The 27,706-nt window shown below is 44.0% G+C and overlaps 1 protein-coding gene across 1 annotated transcript in view; it reads left to right on the plus strand.

The window, feature by feature from the left end:
• CPZ (carboxypeptidase Z) overlaps positions 1 to 27,706 on the plus strand; it is a 158,342-nt gene that overhangs the window by 54,271 nt on the left and 76,365 nt on the right. The window contains exons 4-6 of the mRNA XM_082248384.1: positions 10,739 to 10,954; positions 18,869 to 19,065; positions 23,394 to 23,555. Of these exons, the coding sequence (XP_082104510.1) occupies positions 10,739 to 10,954; positions 18,869 to 19,065; positions 23,394 to 23,555 (575 nt within the window). The remainder of the gene's footprint in view (positions 1 to 10,738; positions 10,955 to 18,868; positions 19,066 to 23,393; positions 23,556 to 27,706) is intronic.

Here is a 27,706-nt window from a genome sequence, read left to right on the forward strand (position 1 = left end):
AATGGAGGACGCAGCTGAAGCTGCAGCGGAGGCACCGGTTCCCTTTGGCACTCACAAGCCATCTAGAGCGGTGAAGGTGTTTCCGTTTTCTTCTTATTTTGACAGATTTGTCGCAAAAGAGTGGGAACGTCCAAAACGCCCCTTTTTGGTCCCTAAGCGTTTAGCAATGAGGTACCCATTTGAAGAGTCCCTCCTTAAGAAGTGGACTGTTCCACTGGTGGTGGATCCCCAGGTTTCCTGGTTGAATAAGGCAACCATGATTTCAGTAGAATCACCGGCTTTTAAGGATCCTGCTGACAAAAAGGTGGAGGCTGCGGCCCGCAGTATGTTCACTATGGCCTGCTCGGCACTCAGTCTTCACTATTGCCCTGGTGTCACATACTCTGACCGAGTGGGCTAAGCTTTTACGCCATGACCTGGAGAGTGAGCAGCTCCACCCTGTCCTTGCGGAGCTGGCGACCAGTTGGTCCAGGGGCTGCAGTTTATCAGTGATGCCTCTTTGGATGCTGCTCCTCTGATTTATAGACTGTCTGTTTCAGCAGTGGTCCTTAGGCATTTTGTGACTCAAATGTTGGTCTGTGGACCAGACCTCTAAAAAAGCCTTAACTGACCTTCCTCATCAACGAGATCACCTGTTTGGAGCTACCCTGGATGACATCATTAAGAGTCTCAGGGGGGGGGTGCACCTCTCTTCTGCAGGCTAGTAAGGGTAAGGTCCCTTAGGGTCGGCTAACAAGGTTTGAAAGCATTTAAAGTCCTCTTCAGGAGGATCCAAGCAAACTTGGTCTGGCAAGTCCAAAGCGGGTTTCTTAAGACCACAGAGAAGGCTCCTCGCCCTTGCCTGGGGTTGGGGGACGTCTTTGCTGGTTTCTGGACCCGTGGACCTCCTTGGTGCAAGACAAGTGGGTCCACGAAGTAATACGGTCCGGCTACAAGATCGAGTTTTGTTCTTACCCTCCGGAGAGGTCCTTTCCCTCCAATGTGTGTCTGTCCTTGGACCGATTGTAAGCCCTCTTTGGGGCAGTGCAAGACCTGTTACTTTAAGGGGTAATTGTTCCAGTCCCAAATCCAGAATGTTTTCAGGGCTTTTTTTCAAACCTGTTCACAGTCCTTAAGAAAGAAGGTAAAGTGCTTCTAATTCTGGATCTGAAGGCCCTGAATTGCTTTGTGCGGGTACAGATGTTCAGAATGGAGTCTGTTCGCACGGTTGTGGCATCCTTGCACCCGGGGGATTTCCTTGCCTCTATTGACATTAAGGATGCTTACTTACACATTCTAATATGCATCTGCCACCAACGCTTCCTCCACTTTGCCGTGGGAGAGGAGCATTATCAATTTGTGGCGTTACCCTTTGGTCTCGCCTCTGCTCCTTGGGTCTTCACAAAGGTGTTGGTTCTGGCACTGGCGTTATTACGTCAGTGAAGAATCACAGTGCTGGGCTACCTGGACGACTTTCTTCTGCGAGCAGAGTCTCCTACTGCTCTGATGGACAACGTGGACATCACTATACAGACTCTGAGGGAGTTCGGCTGGCTTCATCCTCCTTCCACAGAACTGAACTATCTGGGTCTTACTCTGAACTCGGCTCTAACCAGAGTGTTCCTTTCTCTGGACAAACTCCAGAAGTTGCATGCTGCGATTCATCTCTTGCTGTCCAACAGGTGGTTGTCCCTCCGGACTTGCATGAGGGTGCTGGGCCTTCGAGGAACTGTTTCACAGTTTCATACAAGGTCCCTTCAAAGAGAGATCTTGGTGAAATGGGACAAGTGTCTGAAGTCTCTGAACGTTCAAATCCGAGCCAAAAAACTTAAGGGTCTCTGATCTGGTGGCTTTGCTCTCCAGCTTTGCCAGGGCAAATCTTTTTCCCCCTGTAGTAGACAGTGGTCACCACAGAAGCCAATTTGTCTGGGTGGGGAGGTGTCCTGGGTCAGAACTCTGCTCAGGGAGTTTGGACACTGGAAAAGTCCAGACTTCCAGTCAATGTCCTGAAACTCCAAACAAGCAGGCTGTGCCTGAATCACTGGACGGATCGCCTTCAGGGGTGAAACAAGGAGTGTATTGGCAGCTCTGAAGGTATCTGGTATTATTTGGAGGGCAGAACGTTTCGTTCCGGCCCTCTCCGCTGTACACGTTCCAGGGGGGAAAATTGGCAGGCAGATTATCTCAGTCGGCAGGCATTGGACCTAAGGGAGTGATCCCTTCATCCGGAAGTGTTTCATCAGCTGTGTCTATGGTGGGGCACCCCCGAGGTGGATCTGTTGGTGTCTCGGCTCAACAGGAAGGTGCACAGGTTTTTGACATAGTCACGGGATCCTCTAGCGGATGCCAGAGATGTGCTGGTGGCCCCCTGGGGCCAGTATCGTCTGATTTACGCCTTCCTTCTTTTCAAGCTTCTGCCGCGACTCTTGAGCAGGATCGAGGCAGAAGGAATTCTGGTCATTCTAGTGGCCCCGGATTGGCCTCGCCGGTCTTGGTACGCCGACCTGGTGCAGCTGGTTGCCGACGCCCCTTAGAGACTACCTCTCAGGGAGGATCTACTGTCCGAAGGGCCAATCTTCCTTCCTGTTTTACAGTCACTGGCTTTGACAGTTTGGCTGTTAAACGTCAGGTGCTGAAGGATAGAGGTTTGTCTGGGTCGGTGATTCCCACACTACTGAAAGCTAGGAAGTCCACTTCTAGGAAGATCTACCATCGTACGTGGAAAGCGTACATTTCGTGGTGTGAGTCACTTGGTGTTTACCCTTTTTTTTTTTTCGATGGCTCAGGTCTTGCCCTTCCTTCAACGGGGGGTTGAGCAGAAATTGGCCTTGAGTACCGGTAATGGCCAGGTGTCGGCCTTGGCGGTTTTCTTTCAACGTCTCTTGGCTATGCACTCCCTGGTGAGTACTTTTTTTAGGGGGTTCAACATTTGACTCCACCAGTGCGGTCCCCACTACCGCCTTGGGACCTCCACTTAATGCTTTCAGCTCTCCAGAAGCCTCCCTTTGAGAAAATGTGGGCGATTCCCCTGCTTATGCTGTCTCAGAAGGTGGCCTTTTTGGTGACTATCACCTCTGCGTGTAGGGTGTTGTAATTGGTGGCGTTTTCTTGTCTTTCCGCTTATTTGGTGATACACATGGATAAGGTGGTTTTTCGACCCCTGTCCGTCGTTCCTTCCAAAAATTTACATCTGAATGAGGACATTGGGTTGCCTTCCCTGTGTCCCATGGGGCCCCTACCGCCTTCCTGATGCCCCCTCCCCCAACCCCCCAGGGCGCAGTGGAACAGCGCCTTTTACTGTATCTGCCTATGCCCTGAAAATGAAAAAAAAAAGTCCCTCTTTCAAAAAATTGTGCCTTGTAGTGCCCACAATGACTGACAGATTCCTCTGTGTACTTCCAAAAACACCACATGCAAACATAAAGTGAACATCCCCACTCACCAGATGTTGTTGATCCTCTTTGTCTTATAACAAAAAAGGGTCACAAAAAGCTTAAAAGGTACCTGTGAGCAGGATGTATCATCCGGCCGGCACCCCACGCCCCTCCTCGTGATAGTCGGTGGTTCCAGAGGTAGGATTTATTAGCAGGTAGGATAAAAAGAAAAATGGAAAACAAAGCACCTCATAGCATAAAAAAGTATTGGTAGTTTATTAAAAAAAACCTTCGTATAAGGTTTGGCATACAGAAATAATTAAAATTGCATCCCGTGCAGGCATCCGCGCTAGCGGTGATAGCAAAACCCGCTTAGGTGTCAATATGCGTTCCACCTAAGCTCAACGTGATGCACCTTGTGTCCCAGCTTGATGTGTTTTGACATCAACATGATGTCTTCAGAAGCTTCTGAGCCAATCAGGAGTGCAAGTCCCCAGAAAGGCAAGACTGTCCTGGACATCACTGGATTGAGAGGGGGCTCAGGTAAGTATTAGGGGAGGCTAAGAAGGCTGTTGCACACAGGTTTTTTCATCGAATGCATGAACCTTGTGCCTTTAAAACCACTTTAAGTTAAAAATACATTGACAACCCCCCTGTCCCCAGACATTTACCTACTGTCCCAAGGTCCCCCCTCGATCTGCGCCACTCCCCAAACTCCGAGGTGGTAGAGTATAGATGAGGGTGGAGCAGTGAAGGGCTCATGCAGATGTCTGTCAGGAGCTAGAGGAGAAAGTAGGGGTGTGGCTTGCCAGGCGCTGTGTATTTCAATATACGCACAAATCACTGTCTGAGACTGTATGTGTGCGGGCATCTACTTAGCAGCTGGCTAGCTAAAGGGAAAACAGGCTTCCTGTTTTATGGTGATAGATTTTGCAACATATATAATGTAGCAAGTTTTCCAGGCCTATGGCCTGATGTGGGTCTGCCATCAGTACTGGTAACCTCTCAAGCCCATGTGAGCTTCGACCCTGGGTGTGAGAACTGAAGCAGCGACAACTCTGGCATCTTTGTGGTTTTTATTGAATTAAAGGGGATGGGAGAAGGGAATGAGTGGGATACTCCTTTGGGCTCCAATTAATTACACTTGGGACTTTGCTTCTGAAAAATGCCGTTGGCGCTTCCTTGATGCCAGCCGGCGCCAGCCAACGCTCACTTACTCTGAGAACACTCGGTAGAACTATAAAAGTGCTTCTCAGTCGCATCGGTTGTCATTACAAGACAGCCAGCCATTGGCTATGGATGCCGGTACCGGGGTGATGCCTCTAGCTGCAGGCATCATTCCGGTACATACACTTTTCCGAAATGTCGGCAATATCAGTAACCTCCAAGGCCGATTCCTATATATCGGGAAAAGTGCATATCGGCCCTCGATATATCGGCTTTGCCGATAATCGGTCGATCCCTAGGCTGCACTGATGGGCACTGATGAGGTGGCACTTTTGGGCACTGATGAGGTGGCACTGATGAGGAAGTACTAATATGCCGCACTAATGGACACTGATAGGTGGCACTGATGAACACTGATAGGATGCACTGATGAGCACTGAAAGGCGGCACTGATGGGCACTGATAGGCGGCACTGATGAGGAGGTACTAATATGCTGCACTGATGGACATTGATAGGTGGCACTGATAGGCGGCACTAATGAGCATTGATAGGAGGCACTGATGAGCACTGAAAGGCGGCACTAATAGGCACTGAGAGGTGACACTGATGGGCACTGATAGGTGGCACTGATGGGCACTGACAGGTGGCACTAATGGGCGGAACTGATGGGCACTGACATGCGGCACTAATGGGCACTGACGGGTGGCACTGATGAGCACTAACAGGCGACACTGATGGGCACTAATGGGCAGAACTGATGGGCACTGACAGGCGGCACTGATGGGCACTGACGGGTGGCACTGATGAGCACTAACAGGCGGCACTGATGGGCACTGACGGGCAGCACTGATGCACACTGATGGCCAGCACAGATGAGCAGGCACTGACTGGCAACACTTTGGGCACTGATTGTGGGCACTGTGGGCACTGATGATGGGCAATGGGGGCACTGATGGTGGGCACTGTGGGCACTGTATTTGAGCTTTTCTGTAATCAAAGCACTGATGATCAATGCCCTGATTTCCTTTTCTAGGTTCCCCTTTGAGGAGGAGCTGCTGATCGGCTCTCCTCGCCACACACTCTGACAGTGTGAGGCGAGGAGAGACGGTAAACGGCACTTCCTCATTTACATGTGACCGGCTGTGATTGGACACAGCCGATAACATGGGTAAAGAGCCAAGTCATTGGCTCTTTACCAAGATCGGGGTTGCGCCTAACAACATGGCACGGCCACAATCGCCGCACTGCGCCCCCACGGGCGCACGAGAGAGGCTGTTCTGGTGTGCTGTCATATGACGGCGTCCCAGAACAATAGCCACACCGCTCTGCTGTCATTTGCGGGAAGAGGTTAATATCCAGTCTTAAGATATAATTGGGCAATCTTGCTAAAGAAACAATTATTTCTAGTTTTACTTGCTTTGTGTGAGTCTGGTATTGCATTTTCACTTGAACTCTGGCAGTTGATGCCCACCAACTATGTGATCTCATACAATCTCACCTTCGGATTCTTTATCAAGTTGAAAGGGATTGAAAAGACATTCTATGTATTAAGCTAAAAAAGCCTTCTTTGTGCAGCAGCCCTCCTTGGCCCCCCTAATACTTACCTGAGCCGATATTTATCCAGCGATGTTGCAGGAGTTTCTCAGCTGCCCGGGATTCTTCTCCTCATTGGCTGAGACAGCAGCCATTGGCTCCTGCTGCTGTCAATCAAAGTCATTCAGCAAATGAGGCGCGAGGGAGAGGCGAGGCCAGGTCGCAGATCCATGTCCATGGCTCAGGTGCTCCCATAGCAAGCTGCTTGTTGTGGGGGCACTCGACAGGAGGGAGGGGCCAGGAGTGGGGGGCCTGAGAAAAGGAAGACGCAGACCACTCTGTACAAAACCAACTGCATAGAGAGGGTAAGTATAACATTTTTTTTTTTTTTTTAATTAACAAGACTTTACAATTACTTGAAGTGTCTGGCCCAGAATAGGTAAGTGAATCCTAACAAAGTGTAAAATCTTTCATAAGTAACCGTGCACTTGTAGAATAATAAATGCCTATGTTTAGAAAAAACATTAAAAAAAATAGTACAGGAGATCAGTGTGATGCTTCCAGTGCTGTGGGGTTAATACAAGGTGAGGGACCTGTCATATTCACTTGTCAAGAGTAGAGACTATGCCTGACCTTTCCACCCTGTCCTACATTCATAGAAGCTGTACTATGAATAGATGATGGTTGGATGAATGAAAGGTCCACCTCCTCCATTCAAAGATTGTTTTTCATTCATGGAAGCTACAGTTTCTATGGATAAGAAGTCCCTTGTACTGATTTTTTTATTTTTTTTATTTTTTTACTAAACTTAAGCTTTAAAGAAGGAATATTCATATTTTTGCATGAATCCATGTGTGAATCTGTCACAGGTATTAAAAGGAACCTCCAAGTCCTTTTATCTTACTGAGCAATCCAAGAATCGGCCAATTTAGCAGCACTGCCAGGTATCTGCCTTTGAACTGCTATGACAACTATTGGCGCTTTTCCACTGCATGGAACCGAACAGTTCGGCTCGCTTTTGTGCTTTTCCACTGCATGGTACGGTGTAGGAACGGTTCGGTACGGTACGGCGGCGCTTTTCCACTGCATGGAACCGAACGGTACGGCTCTCAAAAACAGTACCACCTCGATTGTGGTTCCAACAGGTACCATACCCGGTACCATATCCCACAATCCTTTGCATGCAGTCACTACTAGCCACTGATTGGTCAGAGAATCCCACCCACCCCGTTGTTATCCCACCCACTTAACTTTAGTACTACTTTAGTGGAAAAGCAAACCATACCGTACCGTACCGAACCGTTCCAACACCATACCATGCGGTACCAGCAGTGGAAAAGCAAACCGGGCCAAGCAGGGCCGAGTAGAGCCGAGCCGGTACTTGCAGTGGAAAAGTGCCATATGTCTGCCTTTTGGCTTTAAATGCCCTGATTCAAAGAAAATTTACAGCAATGGGAGGATTTTATGGAAAATGGAGTAGCCTGAATTTGGAGCTGTTGTGCATGGCCACCAGTTGGGTTATGTCTTTAGCTAGTACAGTTAAAGTGATTGTAAAGGAAAAATGTTTATTTAAAAAACAAACAAACAGACATGTCATACTAACCTGCTCTGTGCAGAGCAGCCCCCCGATCCTCCTCTTCTCAGGTCCCCTTGGCACTCTGGGCCCCTCCCCCTTGCCAAGTGCCCCCGTAGCAAGTCTCTTGCGGTGGGGGCACTTGTGCGTGCTCGCTCCCGAGCTGGCTCTTTGCATCCATAAGACACAGAGAGCACGGCTCAGCCCCACCCTCAGCTACCATCTCATTGGCTGTGATTGACAGCAGTGGGAGCCAATGGTTCCTGCTGCTGCGTCTCAGCCACTCAGGGAGGGAGAGACCAAGGAGAGCCCCCCGGTCTTGTGCACAGTGCTGGATCGAAATCGGACTTAGGTAAGTATTAGGTGGGGAGGGGGGCTCAGGGGGAGCTGCCCAATGAAGGTTTTTTTTACCTTCATGCATAGAATGCATGAAGGTAAAAAACATTCAGCCTTTACAACCAGTTCCAGCCCTCCCCCCCAAAAAATAGAAAACAAATACTGTAGCTACTGGCTTTTACTATTAGGGCACTTACCTGTCCAGGCCTCCAGTGGTGTCATCACCCAAGCCGATTTTTAAATCATCTCTCGGGTGCGGGCACTGCCATCTTGGTTAAGGGAAAGCGACAGTGAAGGCCTCTCAGCCTGTTTGCTACTGCGCTTATCGCGCTGCACTTTGTAAATGGGCTGGGGGAAGGAGGGGGTGTCAAAACCAGTTACCTGCCCCCCCCCCCCAAAGGTGCCAAATGTGGCAGCAGACAAGTGGAGATCCCCCTTTTGTGTGGAGCTTTGCTTTAAGCTTTGAAAATTAAAGATAGAAGCTGATTGGTGGCCATGCACAGATACTCCATATTCTGGCTGTTCCACTTTTGATACATGCATTCCTCTTGTACAAAATTGTATTGTAACTATAATGTCTGCCTTCATTTTGTAAAGCACTGCACAAACTATTGGCACTTTTTAAATCCTGCATGATAATAATAATGATAATTCCCCTTATATTATGTTTATAATACTGCTGATAATATAATATAACATTTAGTACTGTGAAAGTATTTTTTTATATAAATATTACTGTATATAAATATTTTTTGGAATATTAAGTTTATAGTTGAACATGATATGTGTATTTCATAATAATTCATATGACAAAAGTAATTGGTGTTAAAAATGAATCTGCTAAAATGTCTGGTGCCCAGACCCACAAGTAGAACAACCATGTAACTTTTGTAGTAGGCAAAAACAAGGTTTACTGCATTTCCAAATGCTTGTGATATGACTCTCTCTCTCTCTATATTTATACTGTATATATATATATATATATATATATATATATATATACAGGCTGGGTTCACACTAGTGCGATGTCTGATGCAATTTCTGTGCAGTGCCATTTTAGGCATACAAAATGTATGGCTGAAATCGCATTCGCACAAAAATGGTGCAGGACCCTTTTTTTAGTCCGCACTAGAATCGGATTGCATGGGTGTTCCTGCACCATTTGACAGTTTGCACTGCGATCTGCTAACCGATCTGGGGGTGTCATTAACTTTACATTGACACTCCAGTGGTTCGCAGATCTCAGTGTCAACCAGTGTGCGATTTAGGTTATCTGGCACTGAATCGCCGGGTTTCCCGCATCGCACCAGTGTGAACCGGGGTTTACAGGTGCTTTTTTGGCTGTGAGAAGTTTTCCTTAAATTTGAACTTACCGGTAAGTCAGTGGAAAAAAAAAAAGCTCTCAGTTCCAAGGCTAAGCCTTACCTTTACCCATATGTGCGTCGGTTTATCTTGTCTCCCAACTTTAGGGAAGCCTTTTCTATTACTGATGATCAGTTATTGCTGCTTTCTTCAAAAGGTGGAGGGTGCCCAGTCTTGTTAACACCCTCATATAGTCCAGGTGAAGCAGTGCCTGTGTCCCTAATTTTGTGCTACCCGTAATGGGTGCATCAGATCTTTAGATCAGTCCAGTTCTGCACTGGCCTTAGTTACTTATTGTCACCCTTGTAGTTCTGTAAGGCGCTCATACATCTGTGGGATTTGCACCTTATACTTCCTTCTGCTCACACATTGAAATGAAATAGCCTTTTTTGGCAGAGACATCAGTAATAAGAACTCATGTTTGTGGCCACTGGAGCAATCAATTGGATACATTTATAGGGGATGGGGCTGCTCTTGGCAGGAGTACTTTAGTGCAAAAAGAGATTTCCTCCTGGATTTCAGCTTTAATAATCCTAAAACCACGATTACTTTATTATTGACGAAGACGTAACATCGAAACATGTAGAGCGGGACAGTGATGTATTCAGGCACGCTATGCAAGACTTCCTACACTCTACTTACCGGTGGAGGGTTGAGAGCCGATGTGATCTTTCTGATACTTTCCATGATAGAAGCGGTTCTCTATTGACCATATTATGATGCCTATAATTGTTTAGTGCAGCTAATGCACTTGATACATGTGACAATTCACAGTAAACGGGTTTTACTCATTTTTGAACAACAAACAGTATTATGCTATGCGGGGTTTCTGTTTTTTGAGCTTCCTTATGTTTTGTGGAATCTAGCATCATATTTGAGGAGGCAGTGTGATTGCCATCTTATCTGTTCGGGAACAATGCACTTCTCCACCCACCTATAATTTGGAGGTCACAACTTTTGGTGAGCGCATTTCTAATTTGGTAGAGCTGCAGGAGGTGATCAGGATTTGGATACCTTCATCATTACTTGAGAAATTTTAGATTTTGGAACTTTCACAAATGTCGGACATTACTTCTTTAACACTATATTTATTTGTGGCCTTCTAGAGATATATAACTTCACTTTACTGGATTCTATTGATTGTATGATATATTTTTTAACACTTTTGCATGCTGAGACTGAGTGCATAATTTGTTGGGACAATTATTTTCACAATAAGAAATAACCGCTGCCCTTATATCCCGGGATGTTACTTTATGATTGCTAAATACTTTATTTGAATACTTTAATATTATTATTATTACTTGATGACTGCTAGTAAGATACTAACAGCAGTAGTTTTCAAGCGCCAAATTGTTTATTTGGGGGAGGGTGCATGTATTATAGATGACATTTACTTTTTTTTTTTTACAGTTAACATTGAAGAAACACCTGATGACTCACTTCCTCAAATGTCAACTACCTTCATCGAGTTCAGTCACCACAGCTATGCACAAATGGTCAGCATTTTGAAGAAAACTGCAGGCAAATGCTCCCATATTGCTAAGACGTACACCATTGGACGTAGCTTTGAAGGGAAGGATCTCATAGTAATTGAGTTTTCAACCAAACCAGGCCAGCATGAACAATGTGAGTATAAGTTTCTTGAAAATAAAAATAAAATAATAGCTCTGGGTCAGCTTTTTATTTTTTTTTTAAATGTTTTGTTTTTAAGTAATAGTTAAAGTAGTAGTTAAAACTGAATGTCATGCAAACAGCTAAATATGCTGATGAAATATGTATAACAAAGCTGCTTTATCTGACTAACAAAACCTCCAGGTGATTGGATTGGACACTGGCATTGCCTGCCATAAAGTGATATTTCTGTCTATCTAGTCCTGAGATTTACAAGTCGTCTCTTTTAGAGGAAGAGCCCATATTCTTTTCTGTTTCAGTTAGGTAACATTTGCAGAACTGCTTGCCTCACCCATCCTGTGGCTGGACAGAGAAGCAGAATCTGCAGACTGATGAGCTCATGTCTCTGTCACTCTGCTCTTTCCTCCTATCAGTATGCTTCTTGCACTGCAGCACAGCTTACTGGCTCCCTGATGAGCTGTTTGTGTGCAGCAGAAATACACAGAGTTCCTCTGTAAGATGTTTTGTCCCAAGCCATTACACTGTAATACGTAACTGATGTATGCTTTGCATTAGATGGGACATGCAAAGCATTCGCGCACTCCACCAGTCCAACGTACCTCTGTTGCCTTACTCCGAGTAACAAAATGGTGTCCCGCCAAGCCCATGGCTCTTTAACTCTTTCCTTCCCATACCTAGTGATCAGGCCTTGAATCTCCATAATGCTAGTCTGCTCCTGGTGACCGGAGGAGACGGACAGCTGGGAGGGAGTCAGAGCACTGACCCCCTCGCTATCTGGAGACCTGTCACCCAACCAGGTACCACGCCAAACGACTGGCTGCTGTAGCCGTTCTTCCTTTCATTACCAATGGCAACTACCTCATTTTCCTTGTCTTGCGAGTTAACCTCCTGTAATGGTGTTACACATACCCCATAGTATTTTTACGGACCCAGGTTCTTTAGTAATACACAAAGACCCAACATGCACCCCTTGAATAACTTCAGACCAGGCTCAAGCAGTTGAAATAACTTTACTGAAGACTCAGCAAAACATGCATGGGTTTAGTCCATGGTTGGGATGTCCAGAGTGGAGGTGTCCATGGTGTCAGGGTTCCAATGAGTCAGTGTCCTAGAGGTGAACCACAAGTCCCAGCAAGCTTCTGCAATAGTTCCCATTCTTATGCCCACTTTCTCGCTTTCCGACCAACTGAGCCCCAAACCTCTTCCCTTTCATATAACACGGGCAAGGAAGCTGGACCCCAGGATGCTCGCGAACATGACCAGGGAAGGTGACAAAACCATTAACCCCTTCCCCTGATCTGGCAGCAGGGCTAGCGAACTAAACTCAGTAGGGAACCTGCCTACACATTACCCTCCTCTATTGCAAGCCATCCCAGCTGCGAACAACTGAAATTACAACTTTACAATGACATTACAATGTTACAGTATAAGAAACAAAACCAAGCAACAAACACAAGATCATCTTGGTAGTCAACTGGGTTCCTTTAACATGGTGCATGGTAGGGTAGAGGCAGCCAGGCTTGACAATTTCCACCCTATCCATATATAGGTGTCATCAAATGCTGTATTCCTTTTAGAAGCAGTGAAACTTGAGTAATCAGCAGTCTTTGTTTGCTCGCTTCTTGGTCATAGAGATGGCGGGGGACTGATGCTGCATCCACCTAGGTGAATATAAGTCTTTACTTTTTATTTTTTGCATTCCCATACTTGTCTTTTTTGGTTCAAACATTTTATTGGAGAACAAAGTAAACAGGTAACAACAATTTGGTAAACAGAGTGACAAGATAAATACAAGCCAGATGCGCTTAACAAAATAACGGCTACAATAACCATGGGTCAAACTTAGGAGTAGGTGGAGAAGAGGCAACCAGGGGGGGCTGTGGTCAGGACCCTGCGACCAGCGTAGCCAACCCATAGGCACCCCATAAAGGGAACACTCTGTGCCCAGGTGGGAAGGCGCGGTCAAGCAGCAGACAAAGCAAGGGTGAACAAAGCCCAGTAGCACGTGACAAGAAATAAATGGGTGCGATAATCCACATGGTAATGCAACTAGACGGGGGAAACAGAGGATACAATAAGTAAAACCAGGAAAAGCAGGCCAAACCAGGGAGCCTGCGGGGTGCACTCTGTAGTTCATGACAGGCTCAAACAGGTGTGTTGTTGGTACCAGAACAAATCACGTAGGGAGGTGGAGTAGGAAGAAAAAAGGGGGGGGGGAAAGGAATGTTCGCCGGGGGGGCAATGAACAGGAAGTAGTAACCAATAAGCCTCAGGTTAACATCAGGGCAGTAGGAGGGAGGTGTTGAAATTGGAGGGAATAAATCCCATACTTGTCTTTTAACATAGATCTTCCCCTGGAAAGCCCTTTGAAGGCTGTGGGCAATGTGGTTCCAATACGAGGACAAGGAAAATAGCCTTATTTCCTATAGTTTTACATTAATCTATTTATAGATTTTTGCACATTACAAAAAAAAAAAACATGCAAGAACAAAACAATTAGAACAGTACAAATTTAGGAGTGTGGGCTCCATTCACAGAACCAGATCACATGCGGGATTAAGGTGTTTTCCTAAATACCGCATGCAATCGTTAAAATGTCAATTCACTACATAAAGCGATAACATGTCCTTCACAACCGATGTGTCATCAGCTGTCAGCCAGCGCCACACCCCCCTCCTGTACCATACCAGTCCACATGCCCTCAACATGGGATCGTGCTTTGGGGCAGGGAATGGGGACAAGGGCCTCCACTGGCCAGGGTTGTGGGGAGTCTGCAGGCGGGGGGGCTTATTGGAATTTGGTACATAGTTCCCCTACTCATTCACCAAACAAAAATAGTGTAGTGTAAAATAAGACATTAGACAGTTTTAGACAAGTCCTTTATTTAAAAAAATAAAACAAATGTGTCCCCCGATGTAGATCTATTGTCAAAAGATGTTGAGGGCATGTGGCCTGGTTATGGTTCAGGAGGTGGGGAGGGGGCGCTCGCTCATCCACTACCTTTTCTGACCTGCCAGGTTGCATGCTCGGATAAGGGTCTGGTATAATTTTGGAGGGGGAACCCCATGCCATTTTTTTTAATGTAATTTTGGCGTGGGTATTACCTTCAAAATCCATACCAGACCTGAAGGGAATGGTATGTTTCTGGGGGGGGGGGGGGGGACCCAACATTGTTTTCCCAATTTTTGAACAAGGAAAAATAAAATGGTATCACTATCCCTGCGGACTCTATTTGTGCCCCAGAGTAACCGCTACAGGTGGGCGTGAACCAAATGGTGGGATTTTAAGGGTGAGGCTTGTAAGGGTATATATTTAAGATAAATAATTCAAAAACAAGATAAAATCACAATTTTTATTACAAATTCAATAAAAACAATCACATACAGTGATACATCTTGATATCGCAAAGATACTTAATGTACACAGAACCATTGAAGGGTGCTAGGGGTCACTAGTGTCCAACATGTTTCGCCGGAAGGCTTCTTCTGGGACAGTACAAGAATGGTGACCTCTGCAGGTTCTGAGTATGAATAACATACAGTCAGTTTACATAAATATACAAAGTTAATTACAATCAGATATAGAAATAGCAATGTAATAGGGCTCACCACAAGTTGTATCTAGAGCAAAGCAGCCATATCAGCGTCCGTGTATCAGGGATCATAGCGATCCATCCAATGGCGGGTAATAACCCTGAACTAAAAAGTCCAGCCAGACCTGACCCCGCTACTTTAACAGGAACCGGACCGAGCTCGGTCGAACCAGAGTAAATCTGAAAGAACCAGCATTCCATAAAAGGAAGAAGCTAGTTAATAAAAATCCCACATGATGCTAAAATCAGGTGTATATAAGTACGTTAACCCACGTTCTCCGAAAGTAGGGCCCTAGCAGTGAAAAGATCATCCTTAGGTTGTGAAAGAGAAAGGGGGGCTACATAAAGTGATAAGGCAAGAAAACAAGAGGGGTTAATGAAACCAGGGGTGCACAAACGCCATGTAGGAGATAAAGATGTAGCGTATAGTTATAGATCAGGTGCAAACCAATGGTAACCAAAAGGTTAAAAGTGTGCAAGATTGGTGAGAGTGAGCTGGAAGATAAGTCCGGTTTGGAATCAACCCAGAAAGTGAGTACTGAAAGGAGGAGGTGAAAACAAAGTTAGCCAGCAGAGATTGTGAAGGAAAAATGCCATTACCGCCGTTACAGATGGGAGATCATTGTAGTAAAACTTACCTAATATGCTCCGATTGATTGGTAACAGACAGCCGCGCCACTAGTCGTGGCCTGTCTGTACCATATTCCGCTCGGCGTTATAAGCGCGGTCCCACCGGAAGTGATGAGGTACCTAATGACCTCCGACTGGTCACTTCCGGTGCGGGCGCCATCTAGCGGTCCCGATCAGAGCTGCACCGCAACGAAGAAGGTACAGATGAGTGGGAGCGCTGTACATCCGCCATCAAAAGAAAGCGGACTCGGGGAAAGAATGTGGGAGGAGAAGAGTAGTATAAATCTCAACAACACCACCCCCGGCTTGGCGCCCGAGCCCCTGTCAAAAAAGAGATAAGCAAGGAAAGAGCCGGCACATTGGATTTAGTCGCGAATTGATCCTATATTGATACACGGACTCCGATCTCATAAAGCTACAGAAACAAGTGGGAGACAAAAAAGAAAAGAAAAATATAAATGTCATGTTGTGAAAAATAAGATAATATGTATTAATACTTCACAGCACATGACCAACATGTGCTGTGAATTAATTAATTGTAAGCAACATAAAATTAATGACATGGAAGGTATACAATAGTATCCTATCCTAAACTCTGGCAACACGATGGATTACTGTGATGTTAATACAGTGTTTCGGTTTGTCTAAATGCTGAATCAATAGGTAAATGGACAATATAGACAATACAAAACATGATCACATGAGGAGTTTCAGGAGAAACGGAGGGGGGGGGGGGTTTTATTAGTTTTATGGTTATATGTATATAGTAAGCAGTAATACAGCCCTGGATTCATTCCAAAAAAGGTTTAAATGATAAGGCTGTATTTAAACCTGGTGGCCTAGTGGCCTGTAATTTATAGATCCACTTTACTTCTGCCTTAAGAATTGCATTGTCATAGTTACCACCTCTGGGGTTCTTCTTAATTGCTTCTAATACAATGAATTTAATGGAATGGGGGTCAAAATTATGATTCAGGCCTACATGCCTACAAATGGGTGTAGACATAAGTCCAGTGTCCATATAGTAGAGATGGTCTTGGATGCGTTTCGCAAAGGGTCTAATTGTTTTGCCTACATAAAACGCCCCACAGAGGCATGTAGCTAAATAAACAACACCCTCAGTAAGGCAAGTAGCCCTAAACCTAGGTCTCAAAATCCCTCCCCGAGGTAGAAGGGAGGTGTACCCCTCTTTCACCCAGGGGCATTCTGAGCATTGGCCACATTTGTAAGTACCATAGCCCCCCACTGCTCCATAATAATCCTCCTCCTTCTTTGGTTTGTGATGACTATGTACAAGTTTGTCTCTAAGTGAGGCAGATTTACGGTAAACTATCTCTGGGTAGGGTTTGATGTATTTTGAGACCGTGATATCGTCTGCTAGGAAGTGCCAATTATTATCCAAGATTTTTCGTATGGTTTGGTGTTGGGAGCTGTATTTAGTGACTAATTTGGTAGTATTTGAGGGTTTAGTCTGACGTGACCCAAAAATAAGCCTATCCCGTGGTTGGAGATTAGCTCTTGGATAAGCTTTTTTGAGTAATTTCTTGCTGTAGCCACGGACCAAGAGCCTTTGCTGTAGGGCCTTAGCTTCTTGTTTATAATCATCATCCAAAAAGCAGTTACGTCGTATTCTAAGATATTGTGAATACGGGATACTGCGTATTAGGGATCGCGGGTGACTACTAGTATAATGAAGTATAGTATTTCCTGCCGTATTTTTACGGTATAGGGAGGTGTAAATATTGCCCTCAGGTGTAAGATATATTGTGGTGTCAAGAAAGGCTATTTGTTGGGTATCATATTGAACAGTGAATTTTAAATTATAATTATTGTTGGATATGAAGTCTATAAATTCCAGGAGAGTGGACACCCAATTTTCCCAATTTTTGATTTGCCGGCAATTGTTTTTTTTTTTTACTTTCAGCTGTAAGAGGAGATCCCCACTGACAGCTGATGGTTGGTTGTTAAGGATGTGGCAGCCGCCCGCTCCTTGACAACCATGACAGTTACTGGTTGTTAAGGACCCCAGTGGCTGCCCGCTCCTTGATAACCAGCCAGTGAAAGCCTGTGGTAAAGATGCCGGCTGCAGCCGGGGGAAAATTACCTCAGGCTTTTATTACTAAAATACCACATGACTTCATAAAATACCGGTATTTTAGTAGCAATTTTTTGTGAATTTTTTGTTTTAAAACGCTATGCGCTATCTTTCTGCTTACTCAGATGCGGTATGATACTGCTTCGTGAATGGAGCCCCGTGACCCATGCATTTATACAATAGACAGAAAGGTTGGTTACACAAAGTACAACAGTTACAATACATACTGTAGGCCTGAAATTCAAACAACTGATCACACCAGACAACCATGAGTATTTCTCAAGCATTTTGGTGGTATGCAATGTATATAATTTTTTATGATGAGAAAAAAGACTAACAAAAATGAAAACCTACTATATATCACACCACCCCAGGAGCGTAACTACAGGAGTTGCAGGGGTTGCAATTGCAACCTGGGCCCCATGCTCCACGGGGCCTGTGTGGCTCCCCTGTACACCTGGATAGGAGGAGTGGTGGGGACAGCATGTAGAGAAATCACTGTCCTCCTTTTTCCTACTGTAGCTGCAGGAGGAAAATGGAGGAGATTGGTTCCTCTGTATGCTGCCTCTGCCATTCCTCCTATCCAGTTCACTTGTATTCTGCTGTCTCTGGGCCCCTGTGTGCTTCCCTGGCTAAATCCCCCCCCCCCCCCACTGTGCTACCTCCCCTCTTCTGCCAGCTGCTGCAGGGGATGTGTCACAATAGAGAACCAGGAAGAGGTCTGTAAATATGCAATTTATCAGCTCTTTCCTTTTCTTAATGGGCAGAGTCATAGTCAATGACATTGAAAAAATATAAAATAAAACGATAAAAATAATACAATTAAAATACCAAAAAATAAAAACTACTGATACCAGTGGGTGAACTTCCAGGGTCACAAAGGTCACACTTGCAACCAGGCTCTGGCATTCCACCACTGTGAGGAGGCCCCAAGATGGCCGGAAGGGGGCCCACTGCAGAACTTGTGAAAGGGTCCCGCTGTGGGACCGTAATAAAGGGGCTCCGCAACAAGAGTAAAAGGCCCCAGGATCAGTGGGAAGAGCCCCAGGCTGGAAGGGAAGGGCCCCAGCCAGGGGTCCGGGGGCCCTTCTTTGTTTCCTGCATCTGGGCCCTGAAGGTTCTAGTTACGCCTCTGCACCACCCTCCATAAGAGGTTTCAAGAGCAATGTCTGAAACTGTCATCCATGCCTATACTGAGGGAGGGGTATTGACAAACTGTATCCAGTTATTAGGGCTCCTAGACATGGTACATTTTTACTTAGCAGGTTACAACGAGCTGTAACTCATCACAGTGCATTGCAGTGCATAGTAAAAGCAAACAAGCCAGAAAAAAAAGGGTTAAAAAAACAACTTTTACATATGTAATAGCATAAGTTAAAAAAGAAAAGATTGCATCCTAGCATGATAACTCAAAAACACATGCCACTGTATGCACATTATGTGCAGGATGAGGCATATGCAGTGGTGTGAACAGGGCATCAGGAGGCAAATGTTATTTTTTTCTTACTTTTGGCTGCTGTGTAGACATTACTGAGTTTATTTGACCATAAAATTATGGATCAAATCATCATATTTTCAATTGTTTCTACAGTAAAGCCGGAATTCCGTTACATTGGCAACATGCATGGAAACGAAGTGGTTGGCAGGGAGTTACTGATCTATCTTGCCCAGTATCTGTGCTCAGAATATATCCTTGGCAATCCCAGGATCCAGGCATTGATCAACACTACAAGAATCCACCTTTTTCCTTCAATGAACCCAGATGGCTATGAGTTGGCATCTGAAGAGGTAAAACTAATTTTTACTGTTGGTATTTATTGGTCAAAATATTGTGCTTATTCTCCAGCCCTACTCTGATAGTTATTAACTCTCTAGATCAGTGGTCCTCAACTCTGGTCCTCAGGGCCCACTAACAGGCCAGATTTTAAGTATTACCTTGGGGAGATGCAGACTAGAGTACTGCAATCACTGAGCAGCAAATGATATCACCTGAGATGTATTTCAGTTATCTTGCAAACCTGGCCTGTTAGTGGGCCCTGTAGGCTAGGGTTGAGGACCACTGCTCTAGATGATTCATAAAGTATGTATAAAATGTCATAATATAGATACAACACAAAATTAATCCCTATAAATCACTTACGGTGACTTGAAAAAGTATGCATACCCCTTGAAATTTTCAAAATGTCATGTTACAACCAAAAAATTATTTTATTTGGGATTTTATGTGATAGACCAACACAAAGTGGCACATATTTGTAAAGTTGAAGGAAAATGATAAATAGTGTGAAAAGTGTGTGGTGCATTTGTATTCAGCCCCCTTTACTCTGATACCCTTGACTAAAATCTTGTAAACCAATTGCCTTCAAAAGTCACCTAATTAGTAAATAATCTACCTGTGTGTAATTTAATCTCAGTATAAATACAGCTGTTCTGTGAAACCCTCAGAGGTTTGTTAGAGAACCTTAGTGAACAAACAGCATCATAAATGCCAAGGAACACACCAGACAGGTCAGGGATAAAGTTGTGGAAAAGTTTAAAGCAAGGTTAGGTTTTAAAAAAATATCCTAAACTTTAAACATTTCAAGGAGCATTGTTCAATCCATCATCCGAAAATGGAAAGAGTATGGCACAACTGCAAACCTAGCAAGACATGGCCGTCCACCTAAACCGACAAGCCGGGCAAAGAGAGCATTTATCAGAGAAGAAGCCAAGAGGTGTAGTTACCCATAGTAACTCTGGAGGAGCTGCAGAGATCCACAGCTCAGGTGGGAGAATCTGTCCACAGGACAACTATTAGTCATGCACCCCACAAATCTGGCCTTTATGAAGGAGTGGCAAGAAGAAAGCCATTGTTGAAAGAAAGCCATAAGAAGTCCTGTTTGTAGTTTGCGAGAAGCCATGTGGGGAGCACAGCAAACATGTGGAAGAAGGTGCTCTGGTCAGATGAGACCAAAATGGAACTTTTTGGCCTAAAAGCAAAATGCTATGTGTGGCAGAAAACTAACACTGCACAGCACCCTGAACACACCATCCCCACTGTGAAACATGGTGGTGGCAGCCTCATGTTGCGGGGATGCTTTTCTTCAGCAGTGACAGGGAAGCTGATCAGAGTTGATGGGAAGATGGGTGGAGCCAAATACAGGGCAATTCTAGAAGAAAACCTGTTACAGTCTGCAAAAGACTTGAGACCTCCTACATATCCTTCACCTCTCTGTGCAGTCAAAGCACCCCATTGTTTCCACCCCCCTAATCGCAACTTTCAGCAGACTCTGGCTGCTGACTCCAGCCCTCCTTTGGTCCTCCTCCAGACAGTGCACTTTCTGCTTCCCAGGTTTGCATTAGCGCAAGGTAAGAGGGGCGCACTGTGATGAATTCTGATGGTGGGGGGGGGCTCTAGATATATGATATAAGGGGGGGGTGGAATGCTCTGGAAATCTTGTCCTACAGATACAACCTTGAGGGCAACCATAATGCTGATAGGGCCCATGATGAAATTGAGTTTGACACCCGTTATAAATGGCCTTTTCCATCATAGGGGAAATTAAATTAGCTCTTGGAAACTTACAGCGGTAAACTACAAAGAACAGTAGTTTTGGTCAAACTATGTATTGTGCTGCAGTAACTTTCTGAACTTTGAAAAACATTCCTGGAGTTCAGACCAGAATAATAATTAATACTACTTGCTTCATAGTTTTAAAGGAGATTGACTGGGGCCAATTTTTTTGTTGGGTTCCCTGATAGCCTGCAATTTTAATAGGATAATGTCATCAATTTTAAGGGGGTTTTTTTGTTGCGATTGGTACAGAACGGAATAACTTGTTATGCTTTTTTGTGTAATTAAAGTGACACTAAACTACTGTATATCCATATTCTCACTGCAACTCAATCATGCAATCAGGGCCAGCAAGAGCCCTCTGTTCCCACTTACTGTACCTGACTTGCGGTCTCCACCCTGCAACACAAGAGTTCTTCCATGTAGATAAAGTCTTGATAGGGCCTTGATAGGCCTGGAGGCAAAGGGGTTGATTTACTACTAAGGCAAATAGGCTGTTCACCACTTTAGTAAATCAACCCCGCTGCCTCCATTTACCCTGGCAGCCAACTTAGCATGCAGAGGACCCTAGTTTTCTCCCCTTCATCTCAGTATCACAGGTTGGCCACTGCCAACACCTAATCTGCTGCTGGATAGTAAATGAATTGTACTTACTATATTAACACTGCTCTTTCATGTCAGCAAGTTCCCAGTGTTAGATTACCAGCAATATAAAAGATAAGCCTAAATTACTTCTACATCCTCTCTCTCTCTTAAAGTGGAGTTCCACCCATTTTTGGAACTTTAGATCTATGTAATCCCCTTTAAAATGGCTTTTACCAATGGAAACTTTTTTTTTTTTTTTTTGCTAGTAAATACCTTAATTTCGGCTTTATTCCTCCTCACTTCACTTCCTGGTCCGATCGGCGATGACGTCATTCGGCGATCCGCAGTGTCTGCTGGGATGTATTCTATTCCAGAAATCTCGCAGTAGCTGTATCTGTACTGAGCCGTGCCTGCCCCGCCTCCGCCTCGCCTCCTCTAATTGAGTTGCATTGTATGAATGTATTAAGGCTGTTCTCTGCCCCGCCTCCGCCCCGCCTCCTCTCATTGAGTTGCATTGTATGAATGTATTAAGGCTGTTCTCTGCCCCGCCTCTGCCCCGCCTCCTCTCATTGATTTGTAAGAGGAGGCGGGGCGGAGGCGGGGCAGAGAACGGCCTTAATACATTCATACAATGCAACTCAATGAGAGGAGGCGGGGCGGAGGCGGGGCGGAGGCGGGGCAGGCACGGCTCAGTACAGATACAGCTACTCCGAGATTTCTGGAATAGAATACATCCCAGCAGACACTGCGGATCGCCGAATGACGTCATCGCCGATCGGACCAGGAAGTGAGGAGAGGAGCAATAATGCCGAAATTAAGGTACTTACTAGCAAAAAAAAAAAAAAAAGTTTCCATTGGTAAAAGCCATTTTAAAGGGGATTACATACAGCTATGTATTCCAACCTATTAAAAATGGGTGGAACTCCGCTTTAAGCCTGGTATACACATAAATATTATCGGATGAATAATCGTCCGTTTCTTTTTTTGCATGCTAGTCTCCGTATCGAAAATGAAGAGATTATTAAAGTTGCAAAAATTCTCGTATGACAGAATAAAAACTTGGAAGTGATGTAACGTATTGCATTGTATTTGTACTGTTTCGTGCAAGAAACATTTTCATTTTTGTCCCTTTGGAAAATTTAGGATAAACTGTTGTGATCAGCTCGCAAAAGCTGTGTACTAACAATCAGATTATCATATGACTGCTTTGAAAGCGATATTTTCTGATCGTGTGTGCTAGGTTTTATGCAGGATGAACACAGCAAACTAATTAAAAAAATAGATTTGGGTACTTTTATTAGCTGTATTTAAATTAGATTAATTTTTTTTTTTAATAATTATGTCACTGTTTTAAAAGGCAATCTTTATTTAACTGTTGGAGTTAAAGAGGAAGTAAACCCTCCTCTACAACTTGCACCTATAGGTAAGCCTATGATAAGGCTTACCTATAGGTACTGTAAATATCTCCTAAACATGCACCATTTAGGAGATATTTACCTTACATGCAGCCAGTGACATCACTGGCGCATGCGCTCTGAAGGAACGGCCACTCGTGCCGTTCCTTCAGAGTCCCGTGCCGTGACTGTCGGCTCTCGCGCGCATGCGCGGGAGTGACATCACCGCGGCTCCGGCCAATCAGATGGCCGGATGCCGCGATCCCGGAAGACTGGCGACTGGACATGTCACCCGTCATAGAGGTGAGTGAGCAGCACGGCGGGGGCTCGTTCTAAGGTAAGTATTGCATAATGAGCTAGTATGCGATGCATACTAGCTCATTATGTCTTTCTCTTGCAGGGTGGAAAAAAAACAAAAAAAAACAAAACGAGTTTACAACCTCTTTAATCTTTAACAATATTTCTGTGGGAATATAAAGGCTTTAGGAAAAGGGAGGCACAATCCTTATGGAATGAACCTGTGCTGACCAATTGGGGTACATTTCAGGAGGTTTGTAATCTGATGCAATGTATTTCTCTTCCAGGGTGCTGGATACAATGGGTGGACAAATGGAAGAATGACCGCTCAGAACATTGATCTTAATAGAAATTTTCCTGATCTGACTTCTGAAGTCCATAAAATAATGAAAGTGCGCTCAGCTCGTGTTGATCACCTGCCCATCCCTGAAACCTATTGGTGGGAGAGGGTATGATTTTATTATTTATATTATTATTGTTATTATTATTATTTTTATTATTGTTATTATTATTATAAGGTATAAAATTGTCATTTTCATGATGTGATGTGTTCACTTTGAATGGCGGAATTAACTAAACAAGTAGGACTGGATAAGAAATATGCACAGCCTCCTTTCCATCTCAGGGGCCTGGAGCCAAAGAAGAGTTGGCCAAAGCAACACATCCCTGCCAGAGTTTCCTCTTTGCAGTTAACATATTATTTATTTATTTCTGGTACTAATCTAGTTTAGAATATTGTGATAATAAGTAAAAAGGCTGAGCATATTGTATACATAGTCACAAGGATCCAGCTTGTACCAATAATACCCTATGGGTATACCATACCTGGCTGATGGCCCCTAAAGTTGGAAATCACAGAAGTAGACACCGTTCCTCTAATGATTTCCACTTACTTCTGGTTCCCATGCTATGTGGCTACCCTACTGCATTCTGAACACAGAAGGTCGACTGCACGGCACAGACGCCATTCAAAGAATGCTTTGCATTTCCTGATTGAATGCAGATCATTTTCTGATTGAATGAGGTGGAGAGGCGGGGCAACGACGTCACGCTCTCTACCTCGTCCAATTAGAATCTGATCACCAGGTAAAAACAGAGGGAAAAAAACCTAAATAAAATTATGCAGCCACCACATCCAATGATTAGTAAGCTACCATAAATAAATTTTTTTGTTTCTGGGTTTAGTTACACTTTAAAGCGGAGTTCCACCCTAAAAATGAAGTTTGCACCATCCGCTAGCTTAAAAACACCTGAAAAAGAATTGGATGATTACATTTTTTTTTGTTTTACTTACCTTCTTTTTAATAAAAATATACTTACCTTCCTTCCTCTTCCTCCCTCTGCGGACACGGCCCCCAATGTCACTTCCTCCTTGCATTGACTCCTGGGAGATGAGCGTCATCAATCCCAGGAGTCAATGCGCGGTGTCACTCATCACTTCCGGTGCAGGCGCGTCATTCCCTGCTGAACAGCTTCTGGGCATGCGCAGAATCTGTTCAGGGATGACGCGCTTGCCCCGGAAGTGACGAGCAGGGCATTCTGGGACTCCGACGTCACCGAAGAGGACACGAAGAGGGACACTCCGGCTTCAGCTGCCCACACCTGAGATAGCAGCGCTGGACAAGACATTTTCAAGGTAAGTATTTCTTCTTACAGGTAAGTGAAACAGGGGACAGTTCAGAGACTATTGTTGCTTAACCTCCTTAGCGGTATTCCCGAGTGTGGCTCAGGGTGAAATTTCAGAGCCATTAGCGGTAACCCCGAGCCACACTCGGGGTACAGCTAGGGAGCATCGCTGGATCCTGTAAGAGAGGGTACTCACCTTGTCCCCGGGATCCAGCAATGTATCCCGGCAGTGTGCGCCGACCGGATCTTCCTCCCGATGCTCTGTGTGCCCCGGCTTCCGTCTCCTGCGACGTGACGCTCGCAAGGGGGTGGAACCGGCGACAAATTCAAATAGTAAAACACACCAAACACACTAATAAATTACAAAATAAAATAAATTCACATTAGTATGCCCCCCCCCCCCAGTGCCCTTCCCTGCAGTTTTACTGTACCTTTTATGTATATATGTGTATATATATATACATATATATGTGTGTGTGTGTGTGTATGTATGTATGTATGTGTATATATATATATATATATATATATATATATATATATATATATATAACATACGTTATATATATATATATAATATATATATATATAATATACGTATACATATATATACATACTTTTAACTTATTTATAGTTATTTATTATATTTTAATTTATGATTTTGTGTTTCAAACTTTATCATACCCAAGATGTTATAAAGAAGAACGCACAGTAAAAAAAAAAAAAAAATCATATGTAAATAGTTGGTTTGGGCTGCTCATTCTTAAGAATTACATACAAAATAACGGTACCGCTTTCAGCACCTAAAATCGGAAAGAATCATACCGCCAGGGAGGTTAAATGCACTAGCCCTGACTGTCCCGGGGGTATTTTTAGCTTAAACATTTTTTTTTGCCCGGAACTCCGCTTTAACTTGGTGGGTTTAGTGCTTTAAATCAAGCAGAGATGTAGATAGACAGCAGTCTATTCCAGAAGTGTGATTTAAGGTATCAACCATCTTACATGTTATATAGTGATATTAACTTCATAAAAGGTATTGTTTAGCCCAGAGGTGTTCTTTAACTTATGTGTAACTGGGTAAATATTGGTGGAAATTGAATACCTTAAAGTAAAATAAAGATAAAATGTCCCGATGTATCAACGTGTCACATTCCCTCTTACATTGTTATGTCAATCATCAATTCACTCGGCTGCAAGTCTAAACCTCACACTCTCCTGATCTCATTAAACTTCATGTCGAGTTATAGGGAACTTATTATAAGTTCAGATGTGTGTAATGAGTTTCAGCTCTGATAAGGCTTAGCAAGGTATGAAAGACGTTTGTGCCATCATTAAAAGCAATTATGGAGATTATTCAAAGAAACGGAAACAATTACTGTGACCATTCACCACTGAACTGTCATCTACATTTTCAATTAAAATTATGCATGTCTTGGTATATCGGAGTCATTATAAATGCATTTCCTGTTGTCCTGTTCCTGATGGAAGATTTTGGATTATATGAAATCATTTTGAATACAGAATAACTGGATAATGATATATTTTTTAGGATGCATTGGTGCTTGACCTCCTGTGTAAGGCTTTTCTCTATTGTACCTAATACAATAGATTTCTGATATTGTCAGTTTAGCCTGTTTTCAGGGGCATTGCTTAGACCTGCTCTAACCAAGCCAATGCAAATCCCAAAAACACTTTATTTCTACATTTAATACATCTTTTCTGTTTCAATGTTTTTCTTTTGTTTTTTTTGTTTTTTTAAAGGTTTCGAACAAAACACAAAAGCACATGTATGATTGTCAGTTTAATAGTGCAGTCATAAATAGTACAAAAAAAATAGCAAACCTAATTCAATAGTTGACAATATGAATACGAGGGTTCGCAACAAAACAAGACCGAGCATTGAAAGTATTCTATCAGCAAGAATATAGAGATCAAAGGATAAATTTGCCTAAATATATAATACAATTACAATGTTGTGTTGTCATGGTATCAAACAATGTGTCTACAGTAGGTCTCCAACCCTGAAAGGAGGGGAAGGGTAAGTTAGGTAACACAGTACATACATAACTTTATTTTCCTGATTTCAACTTTTGCATACGTTTCAGAAAATTGAAAACTCTCAATGTTACCCATCCAAAGCTATTTGTGATGGCTGTTGTTGTACTTACATTTCTAATTCGGAAATGACCCTGTCAGATACAACCAGGCCACCTAAATCCTATGTACAGTGCATCCGGAAAGTATTTGCAGCACTTTACTTTTTCCACATTTTGTATTGTTACAGCCTTACTTCAAAATAGATTCAATTCATTATTTTCCTCAAAATTCTACAAACCATGCCCCAAAATGACAATGTGAAAGAAGTTTGTTTGAAATATTTGCAAATGTATTAAAAATAAAAAATCACATATACATACAGTAAGTGATCACAGCCTTTGCCCTGACACTCAAAATTGAGCTCAGGTGCATCCTGTTTCCACTGAACATCCTTAAGATGTTTCTACAACTTGATTGGAGTCCGCCTGTGGTAAATTCAGTTGATTGGACATGATTTGTAAAGGCATACACCTGTCTATATAAGGTCCCACAGTTAACAGTGCATGTCAGAGCACAAACCAAGTCATGAAGTCTAAGGAATTGTCTGTAGAACTCTGAGACAGGATTGTATCGAGGCACAGATCTGGGGAAGGGTACAGAAAAGGTTCTGCAGCATTGAAGGTCCCAAAGGCCTCCATCATCCATACATGAAAGACGGTTGGCACCTCCAGGACTTTTCCTAGAGGGGGCCGCCCGGCCAAACTGAGCGATCAGGGGAGAAGGTCCTTAGTCAGAGAGGTGACCAAGGACCTGATGGTCACTCTGACAGAGCTCCAGCAAGAGAGGAGGACCTTCTAGAAGAACAACCATCTCTCCAGCACTCCAACAATCAGGCCTGTAAGGTAGAGTACAGATGGAGGCCACTCCCCAGTAAAAGGCA

This window comes from Pelophylax lessonae (genome assembly GCF_965119305.1).
Source record: "Pelophylax lessonae genome assembly, chromosome: 1".
In the NCBI taxonomy this organism is placed as follows: Eukaryota; Metazoa; Chordata; class Amphibia; order Anura; family Ranidae; genus Pelophylax; species Pelophylax lessonae.